General features: G+C 44.5%; 1 protein-coding gene across 1 annotated transcript in view; it reads left to right on the forward strand.

Moving 5' to 3' along the window:
- Positions 1 to 2,421: 2,421 nt before the first annotated feature.
- The window catches only part of LOC308424134 (calreticulin-like), a gene marked incomplete at its 5' end in the record, with an annotated part of 32,854 nt that continues 15,561 nt past the window's right edge, over positions 2,422 to 19,714 (forward strand). The window contains 2 exons of the mRNA XM_080921028.1: positions 2,422 to 2,524; positions 18,638 to 18,739. Coding sequence (XP_080777154.1) covers positions 2,422 to 2,524; positions 18,638 to 18,739 — 205 coding nt within the window. The remainder of the gene's footprint in view (positions 2,525 to 18,637; positions 18,740 to 19,714) is intronic.

Genomic DNA, 19,714 nt, shown 5'->3' on the forward strand with positions numbered 1-19,714 from the left:
ACTTTTAATATAGGATCAACATTTGCTATGTGTTCTGGGCTGGTCTTGAACATGCAGCAATTTCTGTTCTGCCTTATGAGTGCTGGAATTATAGGCCTGTGCCACCACATCTAACAAATTTTAATCGTTGATTTGATATTCCCAACTTAGCACTCAGTAATCAATGTTCTCTTTGAAGGTAGGGTTCACTATGTAGCCCAGGGTAGCCTCAAACTCCCTACTCTTCTTGTAAGTGATGGATGAACTTGCAACTGTGTTCCTTCATGCTTGACTTGCAGTTTGTTTTTATTTGCTTTTATTTCCATGTGTACGAGTGTACATTTTGTCTGTGACCAAGTGCATATTGCATGGAGGTCAGTCAGTGCACAGCCCAGCTTTTCCACAGGTTCTGGGAATCTGAACTCAGGTGGTCAGACTTGTGCTGCAAGCCATTTCTCCAGCCCCGGAGAATTTCTTTTGGATTGGGTCTCTCTATGTAGCCCTGGCTGGCCTAGAACTCACAGAGATCCACCTGCCTCTGCCCCGGAAGTTGTAGGCATATACCACCATGCCATGATCCCAGAGATATTTTTAAATATAACTCTTAAACTGGATATGCTGACTCATGTTTATAAATCCCAGTGATCAGGAGGCAAGAGGACACAGAGTTCAAAGTCATTCCTAACTACATAGTTCAAAAAACAACCGGGGTGGGGGTGGGGGCATGGAGAGATGGCTCAGCAGTTAAAACCCCTTGTTGCTTTTCCAGAGGTCTTAATTTCCGATTGCCTGCCGTCAGTCTGTGACTCCAGTTCCAGGTGACCAAGCACCTTCTTTGCCCTTGTGGAGCACCAGACACACACGTGGCCCACAGACTTACATGCAGGCAAAATACTCATACACACACCAAATGGAAGAATAGAATTAAAAGCAGCAGCAGTCTGGGCGGAGACTGCCTCGGGCAAGCATCTGATGACGTCACTCTCCCTCCGGCTTCACGGTGGACCAGTGATAACTCCTTGGCTTGTGAGCTCTTGTGGGACCTTTGCTCACTGCCTTCCCATCAGCCCCACCTCTACACTCACAATGCTCGAGCCACATTGGTGGCATTCCTGATGCTGAAGTGAGAAAACTTGTCCCTGTTCTAAAAGCCTTTGGACTTGGCCTTGCTCTTGTCTGGAACACCTGCCCCCAGCTCAATGCCCAGGTTCCTCTCCTCTAGATCTCAGTCAAAGTGTCCTGGTAAGCAGGATTTCCCTCAGCAGCCTGGCAGCCCTGCCAACCTCTCTCTAAATCATCACTTTTTCTTTCTTTCTTTCCATGCTGATGACCGTCATCTGCAATGTCTTTATGATCATCTGTCTGCTACCGTACAAAGAGAACTCCACAAGCACAGATTGATCCTCATGTTCTCCTGCTGTGCCTTTGATGTCCGGCTCTGCACTTGAGTGAATACAAGTAAATAGGCAAATGAAGTGAAGTGGGTAATGAGTACTGGACCCCGAGCTCTGGCTCTTATTCTACCTCCCCGTGATGTCAGCAAGCCACTTGTCTGCCAGATCCTTGGTTTGCTCATCTGTAGAGTGAGCATAATACCACTGCCGCTATGCATCTGCGGGAGGGGTGGGAGGGTTGAATGGTACGGTGCATGTTAAGGACCTGGTTTTGGTGCTCAGCACACATAATTGATGCTCAATAAACGATGGTGCCTTTCCCTGCTGTCAGCCTCATTTTTCTCCCAAAGAGGGGGATAGCGGGGGCTGTGTAACAGTGGTTGCATAGAAGCAAGATTAATTTACAAGTTTTTCCCTCCCTTTGCCCCTATTCGTGCCCTGCCCTGACCCAGCCCTTTCTTCTCCTGCTCAGCCAGTTACCTTCTGTAGGACACTGTCCTTGAGATCCTATGCTTCCTGGGGGTACCTTGGGCCTTGCATGGTTTTGTTCAAATAAACAGGCACCACACTGCTATCATAGTTTCTTCACTGGCCCAGTGGATGGTGGGTGGGTGAGTGGATGGGTGGATGGGTGGATGGATGGATGGATGGATGGATGGATGGAGGGAGGGAAGGAGGGGAGGAGGAAAGGAGTTGGATCAGGGAAGGAATCATATTGAGAACACTTTGAGTTAAACTACTCCACAGTTGAGCAGGCTCACAGGACTCTCTAGAGGCTAGCCTCAGCTGGTCCTGCCACTCCCCCACACTCTGGAGAACCCTGCCCTGTAGCTCCCTTGACACAAAGTCAGAGCTCCTCCAACAGTCTCAGCTCGTGGTCCCCATCCATTGGCTGCAGCCTTCATTGCCCTGACTCCGGCCACGAATGGGAGGCGGCCAGGTGCTGGAACAGGTGATCTCAGCCAGAACCCCAGGGTCAAGGTAAGAGACAGCACAAAGCGCCTGGCTGGGTAGCACCTCTCCGAGGCGTCTCTACGGGACTATGAAGATGAAAAGCCTGGCACTGCTGCCTCTGCTGCTGCTGACCTGCACCTTTAGGACGCAGGGGAAGAGGAGGCAAGTCTACTTCCGGGAGGAGTTCGAAGATGGCGGTAAGCTGTCCCGGACCAGGGTACCCCTGTTCCTTCTCAGTCGCCAGCTGCAAAGGAGGTCAGACTAACTTTCCCCCTTTGTAACCCAATCAGAAACAGAAGGTTCATAGTTCAAATCCAGCTGTGGCCTTGGGTCTGTGTTTGGATTTCTTCTCTGGTAAAAGAACATGGAGGTTGAAAGATTATTATGAGAGCTAAAAAGGACAAGGTGTGCATGGTACTGCACTTAGTAGGTGTGCTCAGTGTTGTTCAGTCATCCCTTCACTCTGAAAACAGAAGCAAGTGAACCCAGAGTCAAAGTGCCACCACCTCTGGTGAGGTTAGCACGACTCTGTGCTCCATAAAACTCAAGCACTTGGAGGACCTTGGAGTTCACCTCATTCGAATTTCTCCCCGGAATGTCTCAGGAACACCTGGGAATTGTGGCAGGGCGACTAACTTCTGACACTGGGCAGGAAAGAGGACTAGCTCAGGAGGCTGTGGCTGTGGGACCTGGTTTTTTGCTGGAAGCAGTTGGGAGGTAGTGAAAGTGGTAAGCAGAGAGAGACTAGGGCTGAGCTGTCTTGGAAAAACAGTGGAACACACGCGTAAGGATGGATTGAGAGCTGGGAGTATTTGCTCGTGTGCTAATTCCAGCACTGAGTTACACAGCAAGTACCAGGCCAGACCCTTACAAGTGCAATGATTCATAGACCTATCATTCCAACACAGCACTCAGGAGGCTGGGTTGGAGGCCAGCCTGAGCTACATGGAGTTTTAGACCAGCCTGGGCTATACTGTCTCAAAATTCCAAACATGGAAAAGAAAATTAGATTGTGAGACTGCTCAGATTCGAGGCTAGAGATAGGAAGCCTATCTAAGAGGCTGCTGGGATTTTGGTGAAGAGTGGGTGGGGGGTGGTGGTACCAGGGGAGCAAAGATAGGAATACAAGAGAGATGACCAGAAAAGTGTTTAGTGGCTGGCAAGGACCCTCAACCCCTTGATTTGCTGTGGAGGAACCTGTCCACCAAGGACAGGTTGGTGACCCCTTTCCTGACTAACCTTCCAGTGAGCCCCGTGTGACTGCAGCTTCTGACCACTGGTTCCTTGGCCACCTCCCTGCTTGGCCTGGCTGGGACCCAAACCCTCATCCCTCCAGCCAGAGGCAAGAAGAACATGCATGGGCCTGCAGGAGCTTCCCCCGGGGACAGAGCTCCACTTGTCCAATGTGGAAGGAGTAAAATACCCAAGGGTTTTACTGATAAATGTTTCTGAAATGTACCTTGGAGTCAGGAAAGAACTGGCTTTTATCCTCTAGCTCCAAGAGGATTAGAAGAGGTCACCCTTGTGACTGGAGTAAAGAAGCAAGTCCAGGCAGGGGAGCAGCTGCAAGGTAGCCACTTCTCCCAGGAAGCCTGGGTCAGTCAGCTAACACTCTGTGAACTCTGTGACCGTGGCCCTCTCTGATGCTCTTGTACTTTAAAGGCGATGGCTGCCTGGGAGGAGCCCAGGGTAGGACTACAGAGTGGAAGGACTGGGTTTTTGTCACATACCAAATAACAGTAATAATACCCTAAGAAGAAATTGTTGGTGTGGTCTTTCCCCAAAAGGGCCAAAGCCCAATTGTTGAGGTCAAAAGCTTATCTTATGTAATTACTCCATGGGGAGGCGGGGAGAGGAGAGAGAGAGAGAGAAAGAAGAGAAGAGGTCAGAGAGCTATGCTGAGGAACTGGTTCTGTGGTTGGAGAAGTTGGCTAGTGGGTCTCCCTCTTCTGAAGCCTGTTCCCAGCTTACAGGGACCAAATACTGTTAAAGTGGTCAGAATTGGGAGGGTTAGGCACGCACTAGTTCTAGCCCGATTCAGTGACTGACATATAAACTAGACCCCAGCTCACCCATACTTTTGGTGGAAACACAGCTGAGGTATATCCTCCAGGCCTCTGGACTTCTCTGTCTGGAGCAGACCATCCACTCGCAAAGTCTGCGAATTATCTTCAATTCCTTAATTTTTTTTCTTCTCTCTCTAATCTATCAGCAGGTCTAACTGGTTCTATCTTCAAAATATATTCAGAATAGTGTGGTGACTTTTGCCTATAATTCCAGCAGTACTTGGGATGAGGAGGAGGAAAAATATGTAGCTCAAGACCAGTCTCATCTATAAAGCAAGTGTGAGGCCTGCTGGATTACTTGAGATCTGGTGTCAGAAAGTGTCACCCCTGCTGAGGATGTGAATATATGCAGATGCAGACGGTGCTTTGATCAACCTCCCACAGCGCTGCCCCTCCCCCACCACCTACTCTCTCGCACGTGCACACCACAGTGACTTGGATGGTTTCTCTACTACTTTTTCTTCCCTGCAATCTCTTTTCGCTGTTTGTTTGGTTAGTTGGTTGATTTGGTTTGGTTTGGTTTGGTTTTCGGAGACACGGTTTCTCTGTGTGCTCTGGCTGTCCTAGAACTCTCTCTGTAGATCAGGCTGGCCTCCAACTCATGGAGATCCACCTGCTTCTGCCTCCTATGTGCTGGGATTAAAGGTGTGTGCCACTGCCCCAGGCTTTGTTTTGTTTTGTTTGAGACAGAGTCTCTCTTTGTAGCCTTGGCTAGTCTTAACCTCGAACTCACTAGTCTCTGTAGAACTAAGGCATTTGCCACCAGACCAGGTCTTGTTTTGAGACAAGGTTTCTTGCAACACTCGCTGACCTTGAACCTGTTATCACTTGCCTCTACCTCCCATTGTCTGGCACCACACCCAGTTTCAACCAATCTCTTCTGATACACATTTTACAATGCTCCCGTTGAAGTTGTTGGGATAATTCCTTCCCTAGGGAACATTTGTCTTCTCCTTATAGACAAAGGAAAGTGCTAACCCACTGGGAATGAGTAGTTTACTGGGCTTGCTTCTAGAGTGTGGATGAAGGGCTACTTACAGGAAAGTGGGGGACCCTAAAGCCACCCCACAAGAAAGTCTTCAATCAGATCCGTAGATGGAGTTTCCTTTCCATTAACCTCCTCCAACCTTTATACTCTAACACTTTTCAATGTATCTCCCATTTTCCTATCCTCCAACCCTGAAAGGTATCCTCAGATTCAGTTATGTAGCTGAGGACGACCTTGGATTTCTCAGTCTTCTGCCTACACCTTCAAAGGACAGGGATTATAGATGTATGCTACTGTGCCTAAATTTTTAATAACCTGATCTTTTAGTTAACTTTTTGGACATATAATCATATATAGTGCAGGGATTTTTGTTGTTGTTTGTTTGTTTGTTTGTTTAGATGGTTGGGTTTTTTGTTGTTTTGTTTTTTGCTATTTCATTTGAGGAAAAAGGTTAAGGGAAGAGAGGCCGAATGATTTTCCCCAAGTTAAGCAGTGAGTGTCAACAGCAGTTGAGATTTGCAAGCTAATTAAAAAACCTAATAAAATATAAGTAAAAGGAAAGGGGCAGGGGAAGCAGATGTGAGGACTTGGGGTATAACTCAGGGATGGGACATTTGTCTAGCATGAGTGATACTCTGGTTTGAGCTCCACCACAGCAGTATAGAAAACAGTTGGAAGACGAAGGCATGATCTGGCTAGTGTCTTCCACAGTCAGAAAGGCCAATAGTTGGTTCAGCAGAGGGATGGGGCTGGAAGCCTGACCACAGGAGGCCCAAGAGTAGATGAAAGAGTAGGATGGCAATAGAAAGGTATTGGTGACATTTTGGAAATTCCCCAGGAAGGAGTGTAGCTCAGGTTTAGAATGCAAAGTACAGGTTCAGTGGACACTCTGTGAGAGCTTTACAGAAGGGCACTGTGTGTGTGTGTGTGTGTGTGTGTGTGTGTGTGTGTGTGTATGTGTGTATACAAAGATATCAGAGCCACACCGATTTCAGCTATGAGAGCTGTACCTGACCAAGCCCTTGGCACACTAGAAGTGCTCAATTAAATCCATAGAGAAAGCTGAGTGTGTTGGTGCCTGCCTGTAATTCCAGCACTTAGGAAGAGGGCAGAGAAGGGTAAGAGTTCTAGTTATCCTTGGAAACAGCAAGTTTGAGATGGGTCTGGGCTATATGAGACCCTGCCTCAAAGACCTAATTAAGTGAATAAGTAAATAATAAGAAGTTTTATATGTTACAGGAATTTGTTTAGCCTAAATATGTAAATATACCTAATGTTATATAAAAACAAAAAAATTTATATGTAAGGTATATTTTGTCATTGTGTCATATATGTCTATGTGTAGGAAGAATAATAGAAGAAAATATACTAAAATGCAAATGGTAATAATTTGCATTTTGGTTATAAGGTAATAAAGGACAGACAGATGGTTTTACCTTTATTTTTTTAAATAACAAACATGATTTTAATTATAAAAAACAAAATATCTGTAATCCCTTCATTGAGTAAAGGAATGCAAATCTAGTCTTAGCTACTTAGCAAGTTCAAGGTCAAACTGGGTTACAAAAGAACCTAAAGAAAGAAAGAAAGAAGAAAAAAAACCACAACCTCTTGGAAGGAAAGGAAAAAAACAAACAAACCTCCAATTTCCTGCATTCTTCCCTGCCCCCTTCTCGCTCAGCTGTACCTGGTACCTTAAGTAACGGTAACTAAGCACTGGTTTCTTCGGCATGATCCTGCCGGAGCCTCAGTTCACCTCTGAAAAGTAGTTCTCCCTTTTCCCAAAGCCCAAAGAGGCAGAAGAGGCCATGTGACTACTAAGGTGGCAAATGTAGAATCTGAAGCCAGGACCATATTATTTCAAAAGTCTTTTTTTTTTTTTGCACCACTTTGGCTGTCCTCCACAGCCTCCCTTCCCATGAGCCAAGTAAGTGAGAGGCCTTCTAGCTTGGTAACCTTCAGGAAAGTACATCTTACATGCATTTAATATCAAAAGCAAAAGGGTCTGGAGAGGTCATCTAATCCAAATGCCTCTGTGAAGCAGATACAGAAACAGGTCCTTGCTTTTTCCTTTCCCTTAGAATATTCCAGGCCACAGAGCATCACAGTACTACTGAGAGGGCATGGAGCCCTTAGAAGGCACCCTTCTTTGTAGAGATGGGGAAACTGAGTCCCAGAGAAATAAGGTCATTTCCCCCTGAGTTCTACAATGCATGGTGGCAGAGAATCTTGTCAAGTCTAGGTCTTGTTTCTTCATAAAGCATTCGGTGGTCGCTGTTGAATGCTGCCAAGTGTCGTGTGGCTGCAGACAATGATGCCAGTGACTGCTGGAACAACATGAACATGTAGAAACCCGGAGCTTTCCCAGGGACTGGCACATTACCATAGTCAGGAGTATTGACAGAGAAAATGGGAGAATCATCATACTGACAACACCGACAGATATGAAGGGAAAACTAATGACCACAGCAGCCACCATTGTGGAGATATAAAATCTGGAGGAAAGAAACTGGAATTCCAATGAGGGTCTGAATGATGCAGGAGTCACAAGGTATGTACGCGTGTGAATGTTAATTCTGTTAGCTCTCAGACTCGTCTATGAAAACTTGGCTGGAGAGACATTCTTACACAAAGGGCCTTTGTACCCAGCTGGCATAGACACACTGGGGACAGCCCAGCAGGACCGAGGAACACCCTGCTGCTCAGGCCTCCGACTGATAAGCAATTGAGACCATCTGTGAATCAGGGACACTTGGACATGCTGAGCCTGGGGAAGAATCGCCCTGGACAGATGCCCGAACCGAAGGGACCCGGTCCAGCTGGCCTTTCCAGAGCTCAAGTACAAACCGATGGTGAGGATCTCTCTGGAGGCTGCAGGGGTGAGGAGGCAAGAGCGAGGCTTCGGATGTGTGAGAATTCATGCTCGGATTCTGCCATTCGCTCAGTGGGTGACTGTGTGTAATTTACTAACTTCACTGATTTTCTTCTTTTACTTTGAAATTTACTTTTGTGGTAAATCAAGCCCGGTGTCTTGCACGTGCCCGGTAAGGTCTCTGAAGCTAAGTCATGTCCCTGGCTTACTTGTCAGTGTGCATAAGACAGGGGTGATCATCCCAGCTCCATGTGGCTGCAGTGGGATCTATGTGCTCTGGTGCACAGTTCTCGCTCATAGTCTCTGTGGTTTTCTGCTGCTGTAGCCCATTGGGGTGTGCCTCACTCTCCTCATCCCGTCACTTGATCAAATGTAGTCTCAGCACAGAGGCTGGCTATTCTGTCTCAACACTACCTTAGCACCTCTTCACTTTCTTCATAACATTATAATTTCCCTGCTATTATTTTACATGTTGTATCTCTGCGTTGTTTTGTTTAAACATTATCATCTTACTCTCCAGTCAGCATATAAACTCCACGAAGGAAGAGATTTCATTATTTTTATTACCCAGTACATATTCAGTCTCATAAATAAATGAGTCAGTAGAGGGAGGAAGGGAGGAACTCTGTTTAAAAAAGAAAAAAAAAGTCAGCTGGGCAGTGGTGATGTACGCCTTTAATCCTGGCACTCGGAGGCAGAGGCGGCTTGGTGAGGAAACAGTTTATTCCATCTTACACTTAAATATCACAGTCCATCACTGAAAGAAATCAAGGCAGGAGATGGAGCAGGGGCCCTGGAGGCGTGCTGCTTGCTGGCTTGCTCCTCCTGGCTGGTTCAGTTTGCTCTTACATATCCCAAGGCCACCAGCCCAGGGGTGGCCCCTCCCACAATGGGCCGAACCCTCCTACACCAATCCCTTCCATAGGCTTCCCTTTTAGGCCAGTCTTATGGAGGTATTTTCTCAGTTGGGGTTCCTCTTCCCAGATAGCCTAGCTTGTGTCAGGTTGACAAAAAACAAAAACCAAACCTAGGATGAGGTAGGGGGTCTGGACAGTCTGCTTAGTTAGTAAGACCCTTGTTGTGCAAGTATACATGAGGACCAGAGTTTGGAAGTCCCCAGCAACAATGTAACTAGGGGTGGTGGAGGTTTGGAGACAGGCACATCTCTGAGGCTCATTGACCAGTCAGCCTAGCTGAATTCAAGAGTTTTATGTTCAGTGAAAGACCCTGTTTCAAAAAGCAGTGTGCACATAAATATATGCACACCCACATACAAACACCTACACACATCATACAGACATAAACACGCTCCCATCTCCCCACTAGTTCAGTGTGGTCTTTCGGATCTGATTATTTTATTGAAGGATAAAAACAGAGTAAAGGATGTGAGAGTAGGGTGCACTGAAGTTTTGGGATTGCTAGGTCATTAATTAATTACTATGGCATTTACTAATTGTAATTCCAGTCATCTGAATCCAATAAGTGTTTATACGTGTCTATATACTGTCAATCTCCACCAGGGGGAATTCATTACGTGGGGTTGAGGATACAGTTCAGTATCACAGCACTTGTCTGGAATGTATAATGACCTGGAACCAACAATCAATCCCCAGCATATCACACACACACACACACACACACACACACACATACACACATTATTAAGCATTATTAATACTATACATTTCTAGCTCATTGATTTTAATAAAACAGATTTTTTTAAAGATTTGCTTATTTTATTTATATAAGTACACTGTAGCTGTCTTCAGACATCAGAAAAGGGCATCAGATCCCATTACAGATGGTTGTGAGCCACCATGTGGTTGCTGGGAATTGAACTCAGGACCTCTGGAAGAGCAGTCAGTGCTCTTAACCACTGAGCCATTGCTCCAGCCCTCAATGAATCAATGTTATACTCTAGCTAAAACATGTTAGGGCTGGGAAAATGACTCAGTGGGCAAAGCGCTTGCTAGGGAAACTGAGGACCTGAGTTGTAAGGGAAAGATATATTTCCTACTGTACATAGGAAAAACCTCACATTTCTTTTTTAAAGGCTGAGAGCTGGAGTTATACATTGGTGATCAAGTGCTTGCCTTGGCCCTGGGATCTGACCCCCAGCACTGGGAATATATCAGTAAAACCATCAACAACAAACCACAACAACTAAAGAACGAGAGACCCTGACTTCCAGAGGAGCAATGGGCGCTACACAGGCGGGAATGCCGGGAGGGAAGAGAAAGGGAATGTATGGAACTACATTTTAAATATTAACAATGGCCACCCCTGAGAGGAGATCATCAACTTGGCTGTGCTTTTGTTTCTTTCAGACTTTCTGTAGGTTCCAAGATTCATAATTTGACCTTGAAAAAAACCAGGCGATAGGAAATAAGAAAAGCAAGTACTTTATCCCCACCCTGCCCCGTTAAACAGTGTGCTCCTCCAGGGCTTGAAAGCTGGAGTAAGGTTCTGGAATCACGTCTTGCTCATACTTATTTTCCTGGTATCTGGAGATATGTGTCTGAACAGCACAGGCCAGGCATTCTCTATTTAGTGAGTATCCAGCATCTTGTCTAGTGTGATCAGACGGTATTATTTCATGTATGTTTTGATGTTGTTTTGGGGACTTTTGTTTGCTTGGTTTTTGAGATCGGGTCTCACTATATATCCCTGGCTGGCATAGAATTTACTATATAGACTAGGCTGGCCTTGAACTCACAGTGATCTATCTGCCCGCCTTTGCCCCCTAAATGTGGGAATTGAAGGCAGACGCCACCATGTGGCCTTCACACTTTCTTAGTAAACTTAGCTATCTGTCCCCTAGGAAATGCTGCATCAGAAATGACAAACTCTGTGACTGGGAAGGCTTAGTTGGTAAAGTGGCTGCTTGGGAGCAACACCTCTAAATGGAGGGACTATAGACGCTCTCACTCAATGAGAGTAACAATTACTTCTTTTTATCGTATGTATGTACTTAATGTGGGGGTTATACATATGCCATGGCAAGAGTCTAGTGGTCAGAGGACAATTTGCAGAAGTTCATTCTCTTGTTCCCAGAACTGAGCTCAGATCATCAGCCTTGGTGACCATGTCTTTATCCCCAGAGCCATCTCACTAGCCTAAAAATTATTTTTACTGTTTTAATTAATTGTGTCGATCCATTATTCGATAGACATTATTGTATTCTTATTTTCTTTGCCAGGTTTTCTTTCGTTTTTGTGTTTTGGTTTCTTGGCGTGTAGTCCAGGTTGGCTTTGAACTCATGATTCCTGCCCCAGACACTCTACCAACACCTGGTTTACCTCAGACAGGTTCAGGGGAGTCTTTTTCATAGAGATGAAGACACTGACTCAGATAGTGGACTGCCCCATTCAGATCCCATTCAAAAGTTGGGTGCATCACTAGAGACAAAGTTGTAGACAAAACTGTAGAGAGCCAAGCACTTAGAGCAGATCTGTGGAGAAGCTTCAGAATTAGACTCACAATCCCCTCTGCTCATTACAGCCTAATACCAGTTTGAGTCTGTATCAAAGTTTAAATTTTAGGCCATTGCTGTTCATCTCAAATGAGCTTGCTAGTAAACCTGATGACCTGAGTTTAATCCTCTGAACCCCCATGATGGAAGGAGAGAATCAACTTCTACACATGTGATATTCAAATGCTACCCCAGGCTCTCCCCATTTTAAAGTAAATGTAAAAATAAAAGTGTTAAAACTGAAGTTTAAATTTTAAGCCAGGTATGGTGGTATACTCCTATGATCCTTGCACTCCAAAGGTTGAAGCAGGAGGATTTCCTACAGATGTGGTGCTGGTGTAGACGGGATAGTAAGCTCCAGGCTATCTTAAACTAAAGTAAACCCCCTGTTAAAAATTTTTAATTTTTACTAGAATTTTTTATAAGATGTCAGGGTCGGGACTGGAGGGATGGCTCAGAGGTTAAGAGCACTGACTGCTCTTCCAGAGGTCCTGAGTTCAAATCCCAGCAACCACCTGGTGGCTCACAACCATCTGTAATGGAATCCGATGCCCTCTTCTGGTGTGTCTGAAGACAGTTACAGTGTACTCATATGCATAAAATAAATGAATAAATCTTTTTTAAAAAGTCAGGATCTTCTACGGTGTCTAGAAATTTCCATGGAAAATTAATGGTAGGCGTAAGATAGGCACGGTGGAGCACACCAGTAATTTTAGAACTCTGGGAGCAGAGGTAGCAGGGTCACGATTTTGAGGTCAGCTTGGGTCACTAAGGAAGACTGGGGGAGGGGAAGAGAGAGAGTGAGAGGAAAAAGGAGCAGAGAGAAAGACATGTATATACTCCTAGAGAGAAAGGGAGGTTATCTTAAAATTTCTCTGTTGAATACAATCTAGCAGTATTGAATAAATATAACAAATGTGCATTTTTATTTAATTATGCAAGCTTATAATAGATTTTTTTGTCTCTACTGGGAAAAGAGCAACTTTTACCTTCAAATAAAATATGTTCATATTTCTTTGCCTCTAATGTTATGTATCTCTGATGTTATATTATCGCGAATGTTATATATCATTCTTACACATATATTTGCATGCAAACACAACCTCCAGTTATTTATTGAGGCCATCCCTGTGTTGCATTGCTATTTTTAAAAATTCTTCCAGAAACTCTGTGAATTAGGTAATACTTTCTGTTGGTGAAAAATGGAGTCCCATAGATGTTAAACTTATTTCCGAAGCTAGTGGAGGAGATGAGTCCCCAAGCCCAATCTTTTGCAGGTGCGGATATGAGGGGAATTACAATTGTGTGACCTCCTTGCCTCTCTCTATCTGCACAGGTTTGGGGAAGATTGCGTCCATTTATTAGTTAGGACAGCTCTGGAACACTTTTTGTTCGAGCGCTCTCCGGAGATAAATATTTGGCCAATTTAGAGGGAAGATGTAGCAGGTAGAAGACTTGGCAGCCTCCAACCTCAGCTAACCCACTGCTTTTCTCTCCCTGCTGCATCCTCTTCCTCTCTGGTCTTTTGATGTGCAGCCTTTCTGTTCAGAACACCCAGGCCTCACCTTCCTGCCATTTCAGTTCTTCAGTGTGGCTTTCTCCCAGGCCCTCCCTGATGCTTAGTCGCCTGTGATTTGTGGAATCTCATTAGCCCTGCCGTCCTCTGCTCTGGATGCTTCATTTATCTGGTTACTGCTCAGTAGCTTTTACTGAAAGGTCGCTTCCACCAGACTTCCTGACTCCCCTGAGGATCATAGGTCTCGGAAGGGGACCTGTCAGATTCCTGTCTGTGTACCAGGTGTCTGATACCAAGAAAATTCCCCATAAACGTTTGCAAAACATTTGCAACTTTGAACTACGTGTCCACCAACAGGTCACTTCCTGCTGTGGCCCTCAGTTTCCCTATCTGCAATATGTAGAAGCAAAAGTAAATGACCAGTTGGTCATTCTAGCCTAAGCCTTCTCTGATATTAAGATGCCTTAAGATTAAGAAGAAAAGCATGGTGTGTTTTAAGTAGGACTTTATTAATTGTATTACATTGTTTTCCTAAAGAGAAGCTATTATTTTTTAAATACTTATTTTAGTTCTTATGTGTGTGTCTCAGTGTATGTATATGTACTATGTGTCTGAAAGAGCCACCATGTGGGTGCCAGAGAACAAACACAGGTCCTCTGGAAGGGCAGCACATGCTTTTAACTGTCGACCATCTTTCTAGCTCCAAGAGAAGCTCCTTGTTTTGATACGACTTAAATTATGTCAGGTATGACTTAGATCAGTACTCTTCACCCTAAAAAAAATAACTAAGATTGTGGACTTTGAAATTCTGTTTTAATCTCTTCTACCACGGAGCTCAAGGCAAAAGCTATGCAGCTCTTTCTGCATGTTTGTTGGGCTCAGTCAACATTTGTCAAGTGAGTGAATGGGAGCCGTTCCTTCAGCGGTTGAGAATGTTATGGCTCAGACGAAAGGCGTACCATGCACCTCTCCACTCGTTCAGCAATGATCTTGGGCAGTTACTCTGTGTTAGACACTGGGATGCAATGGTCAACACAATAATCCTAGAATGGGAAAGATAGATGTTGTTCAAATTATACACAAATTATAGAGCATTACATGATTGACCTATTATTAAATACCCACTTTTTAGGTTATAATGGGCTTCTCACATATATGGCCTCAAGGGAAGGTATATAATCCAGGGGCTTAAAAGTACAGACTTCAGTGTGCATAGATCTGGATGCAAACCTGGTTTACTCTCTTAGTCACAAACTGGGCTCTTGAGCAAGATTCTGAATTTCAGTTTCTTCATTTTTAATGGGGAAAAAATAGGGCATTCATCACGGAGTTATTATGAGAATGCAGACAGAGAGAGCACGCACAGCCTTCAGCACAATGCCTGACATATGGCTGCTAAGTAGTAGCTATTTTTTCTTTTTAAAATACCATTCATTTTTTAAAATCTTTTTTAGTAGCTGTTATTATAGCGCACTTCCCCCCCCCCTACATAACACTTTTCTTTATCTCTTCCAGAGGAAAGACAGCTTTGAAATCAGACAGAGTTAGGCTCAGATCTCAAGTATGACTCTTACTAGGCGTCCTGGTTAGAGTTACTGTGGCTGTGAGGAAACACCATCACCAAAACAACTTGGGGAGGAAAGGTTTTATTTGGCTTACACTTCCAAATCACTGTTCATCATCGAAGGAAGTCAGGAAGGGAACCTGGAGGCAGGGGCTGCTGCAGAGGCCATGGATGGGTGCAGCATACTGGCTTGCTCCATGTAGCTTGCTCATCCTGCTTTCTAATAGAACCCAGGAGTACCAGCCCAGGGTTAACCCCATCCCCAGTGGACTGGGCCCTCCCCCATAATTAAGAAAATGCCCTATAGGCTTGTCTGCTTATAGCCCAATCTTATGGACGTATTTTCTTAATTGAGAATCCCTCCTCTCAGATGACCCCAATTGTGTCAAGTTGATATAAAAGTAGCCGGCAAATAAACTACAAAATGGAAATAAATATACAGTATCATCTATACATATGGAGTGACGTTTACAGAAAACCACACGAGGACCTGACATATACCGACTTTCAACCTGTTGTTTGGTTTTTGAATCAATCCTTACCCTTCAGTGGCTAAACTACAATCAGAGAAATAGGACCCACTTCATCTGAGCCACTATGACTTCTCCTGGAACCATGCTATTAAGAGACGGTAACTCATTCACCAAGACCTGCTGAACACTGAGACACTGAGGGAACCAGGAAGACTTTGGGAAGTGTTGGGGGTAGGGAGAGGAATTTTAATCTCTCCCCTTTCTGGATGTTTTAAAACTTATTTGTTGTTTGTTTGGCAAACCAGGGTCATGTACCATAACCAAGTCCTCTAGCACCGAGTAACATCCCTTTTAATTTTAGGTATGCTTATGATTTTTGTTTTTTTTTTTTTTTAACCCAAGAATTTGATTAACATGCCTAAGACAGATTAACAAGAGGAAAGCATATATTTATTTATTAAACACTTTTTATCCTTATCACAGCATCCTTTCCGTTACTATAAAACAACACAACCAGAACAAGTTCAGGAGGAAAGGGTTTATTTGGCTTATAGGTTACCGTCAGTCATGGAGGAAGCCAAGAAACCATGAAAGAATAGTGCTTACTGATTCACACTTTACAGATGGCTCAGCCTGCATTCTTCTACAACACAAGACCACCTTGCCTGGGTGGCACCACCTACAGTGGGTTCTCTTTCATCTATCATTACCCAAGAAAATGCCCCACAGACATGCCCACAGGACTGTCTGATAGAGGCAAGGCTTCTGTTGAGGTTCCCTCTTCCCAGGTGACTTTAGCTTGTGTCAAGTTGACAGAAACAAACCAGCACATGTATTAAGTATGTAAGTATCTTTAAAAGGTTAATACAGATGAGTTTTTAAATGTATATTAACACAGGAGTTCTTCTGAAGAAATAGAGAACCAAAGGAACGCTAGGTCAGATGGTGCATACCTGAGATTCTAGCACTTGGGAGTCTGAGGCAGGAGCATTGAAAGTTCAAGGTAATTCTCAGTCTGGGCTACATGAAAATCAAACCATTAAAAACAACTCCTACTGTTCCCAACAAGCAATGAAGAAGCTATACAATCAATCACACACACTGAATTGGACAAGTGATAGTAAGTTATAAACTGAGGCAAGGTGAAGGAGCTCAGAGTAGAAAAGCAAACTGGGTACGGAGGTGATTCAGAAGATGAAGATCGGGGCTGCAGAGATGGCTCATCAGTTAAGAGCACTGGCTGATCTTCCAGAGATCCTGAGTTCAATTCTCAGCAACCACATGGTGGCTCACAACCATCTGTAATGGGATCTGATGCTCTCTTCTGGTGTGTCTGAAGAGAGCAACAGTGTGCTCATATATAAATAAAAATAAAGAAATCTTAAAAAGAAAAAAAGAAAAGAAATGTCATTCCTGCTTTGGAGAATGAGATGGGAATGATCTTGCACCTACTCTTGATTTTCTTTCTTTTTAGAGTTTTCTTATTTTTATATAATGTATATGGGTGTTTTGTATGTTTGTCTCTGTGCTACATGCATACAGTGTCTATGGAGGACAGGGGAAGACATTGGATCCCTAGGATTGGAGTCACAGACAGTTGTGAGCTTCCATGTGGGTGTTGGAAATTGAACCCAGGTCCTGCAAAAGCAGCAAGTGCACTTAACTGCTGACTACCTGCTCTTTTTTTTTTTTTTTTTTTTTTTAAGTGCTACTAATTCAAAATGGGCATTATACCACAGCAATGTAATTTGAAACTCTCTCATTTTTGAAATAAGATCCTACTATATAGTCCCCGTAGTATGTGCCTAAAATCCTGTGTCCCAGTGTAAAGTCTTATAGTGTGTGTCTGTAATCTCAGAACTCAAGAATCTGAGACAGGAGGATCATTATGAGTTTAAGGCCGGCTAAGGCTGCAGAGTGAAGCCCTGCCACCGAAAGGGTGGGGGACAGTAGAATGCTCAGTCAGTGAAGTATTTGCCATGCTTCACGATGACCTGAGTTTAATTCCCAGTGCCCACGTAAAACATCAAGTATGGTGCCATGTACTTGCTATTATAGCAGTGTGAGACAGAGGCAAGAGGGTCTCTGGGGCCTGCCGGCTCCCCAGTTTAGGCTAATCAGCAAGACCCAGGTTATGACGAGAAAGTCTGTCTCAAAAAGCAAAGACAACATCTGAGTAAGGACACTTGAGGGTGATGTCTGACCTCCACATGTAAGTAAACACAGGACACTGCACACATCTAACTGCACTCACCCCACCACCTGCATACACATACACAACATACACACACACACATACATGCACACACACGCACATGCACATATACATTCACATAAACACACACACAGAGGGAGGGAGCATTGATTGGGTGTGGTGGTATTTATCGTCTTCTTTCAGTACTTGGGAAGCAAAGACATAGTAAGGCTCAGAAGTTCAAAGCCAGCCTGGGCTGATATAAAAATAAAAACTTAGGAAGGCAAGCCCAACCCCACAGGTTTTCTGAGAAGCAGCTGAGTAATCAGAGTTGGGCCCTGAGGAAGAGGAACTGAGCATGGGCTGCTCCCTGCATTCTTGTTGGATGTGTGCTGATGCGAGGTTTTCCCCAAAGACAAGAAGCATTGCCCTTATCTATCAGGCATCGAGGGCTGAGAAACTCCATTCAGAGGCAGGGAGGAGAGGAAATAAAGGCCGCCCTCAAAGCCTCTTCTATATCCGACTGCCAAATGGCTCTGGGACTCTGGGACTATGATTGGTCCCAGGAAGAGGGAGTCAGCGACTCTGGGGCAAGGAATTAGGCGCTGGGAGTTTGGGTGGAATGCCAGCTCCTCAAAAGAATGCTTCTTTGTCCACCGGTCATCCGTGCCAAAGCAAAACACATTTATCAGCATCTGTGCAAGAGAGAGTCCCCAGAGTGTAAGCAACAGAAAGGGGCCAGGAGAAATTGATTGTTCATGATCATCATTACTAATTTAAGAAGTATGAGATGTTTTGCTAGTCTCTTCCCTAAGTGAGCAGGTTTTATTATTTTACATAAAACATAAATGTGCATAAGGGCTTAGTCTCCATAAGTTCAATTCCCGTCTACTTTTGTGAGAATAAGAGTTTCTTGCCCTCCGACTCCACCCTCCTATGGTGATTTTCAGGACTTAATCACCATGAACAAGGTGTTGGTGGCAAAGTGGCTCAGTTGCTTGGCATTTTCGCAGCTCCTCCTGACAGAATGTGAATAGTGGGTTCCAGGTACTGTGTGGTGAGCATGATTTCAGGAACGTTACATCGTCACTCTGCCCGTAGAATTTAGTTAGCACCAACCACTTGATTCATTTGGACGTGATTTCTTTTTCTCTTTTCTCTGCAGATGGATGGACAAAGCGGTGGGTACAGTCTAAACATCAGTCAGACTACGGTAACTTCCAGCTTGCTTCAGGAAAATTTTATCAAGACAAAGAGAGAGATAAAGGTAAATCCTAGAATTCAGGGACGTAATGATTGTATGACTTTTACTCAATTGTTTTTGTCCGTGATTACCAATTCATTTCTCTTACCAAATAAATAAATAAATAAATAGTGGGTGGAGCTGAATATGGCGGCACATGCTTGTAACCCCTGAACTCAGGAGATTGAGGTGTCCAGGTTGCAGTCAGTTAGGGCTAAACGACAGGTTCCAAAGACCCTGTCACAATCAAATGCACAAAAAACATTGGTAAGTAAAAGAGGGTAGTCTCTCCACAAAACTTATTCTGTCCCGTAGCTGAGTCATGGTCCTTTGCTATGTCGTTCATCTTTCTAACAGTTTCACCAAGTGCTTACTATTACCTTCCCACTTTTGCTGAGAAGCCTCAAAAAGGTTTTGTTATTTGCCGGAGGCTACAGCTACTCCACAGCTGAAGGGAACAGCTGAGCCTTGACTTTGGATCTGACTCTCGGGACCGTGTTCATCACCATTAATGTGTGCCGCTTCCCCCAAAGTCCTAGGATCTTACAAGTAGCGCTCTGCACCGGAAACCCGGGAGAGCACCGCCAAGCACCCACATGTCGCTCTTTCTAGAGCAGCTTTGTGCGATGGAGAGGAGAGGCCCGAACTGATGAGCTGTATAACTGGGGCAGGTCTTTTTACTTCTCCAGGAGTTACTGTGACTCCCATGCTCACTAGGCAGAGCTTCTGTAAAAGCCAGAGAACAGTGGAGGAAGGGTGAGCTCTGAGAACAAGGACTAAGGGCACGGGTTCCTGGTCTGAGAAAGCTTTTGTTCTATAAATAGAGTTCATTGATCATCCCCTGGAGTGACTTCCCATCTTCCTCCATCTGGCTACTGTTATGAATCTCATTTTCATATTTACTAAAGGGGAGACTTACGAGATGGCTTGAGCATTTTAAAATCTTGTTTGAATCTTCCCTGGAAAATCGTTTTCAGAGGACAGAGAACTGGAGACTGA

Source organism: Micromys minutus, assembly GCF_963924665.1.
Source record: "Micromys minutus genome assembly, chromosome: 9".
Classification (NCBI taxonomy): Eukaryota; Metazoa; Chordata; class Mammalia; order Rodentia; family Muridae; genus Micromys; species Micromys minutus.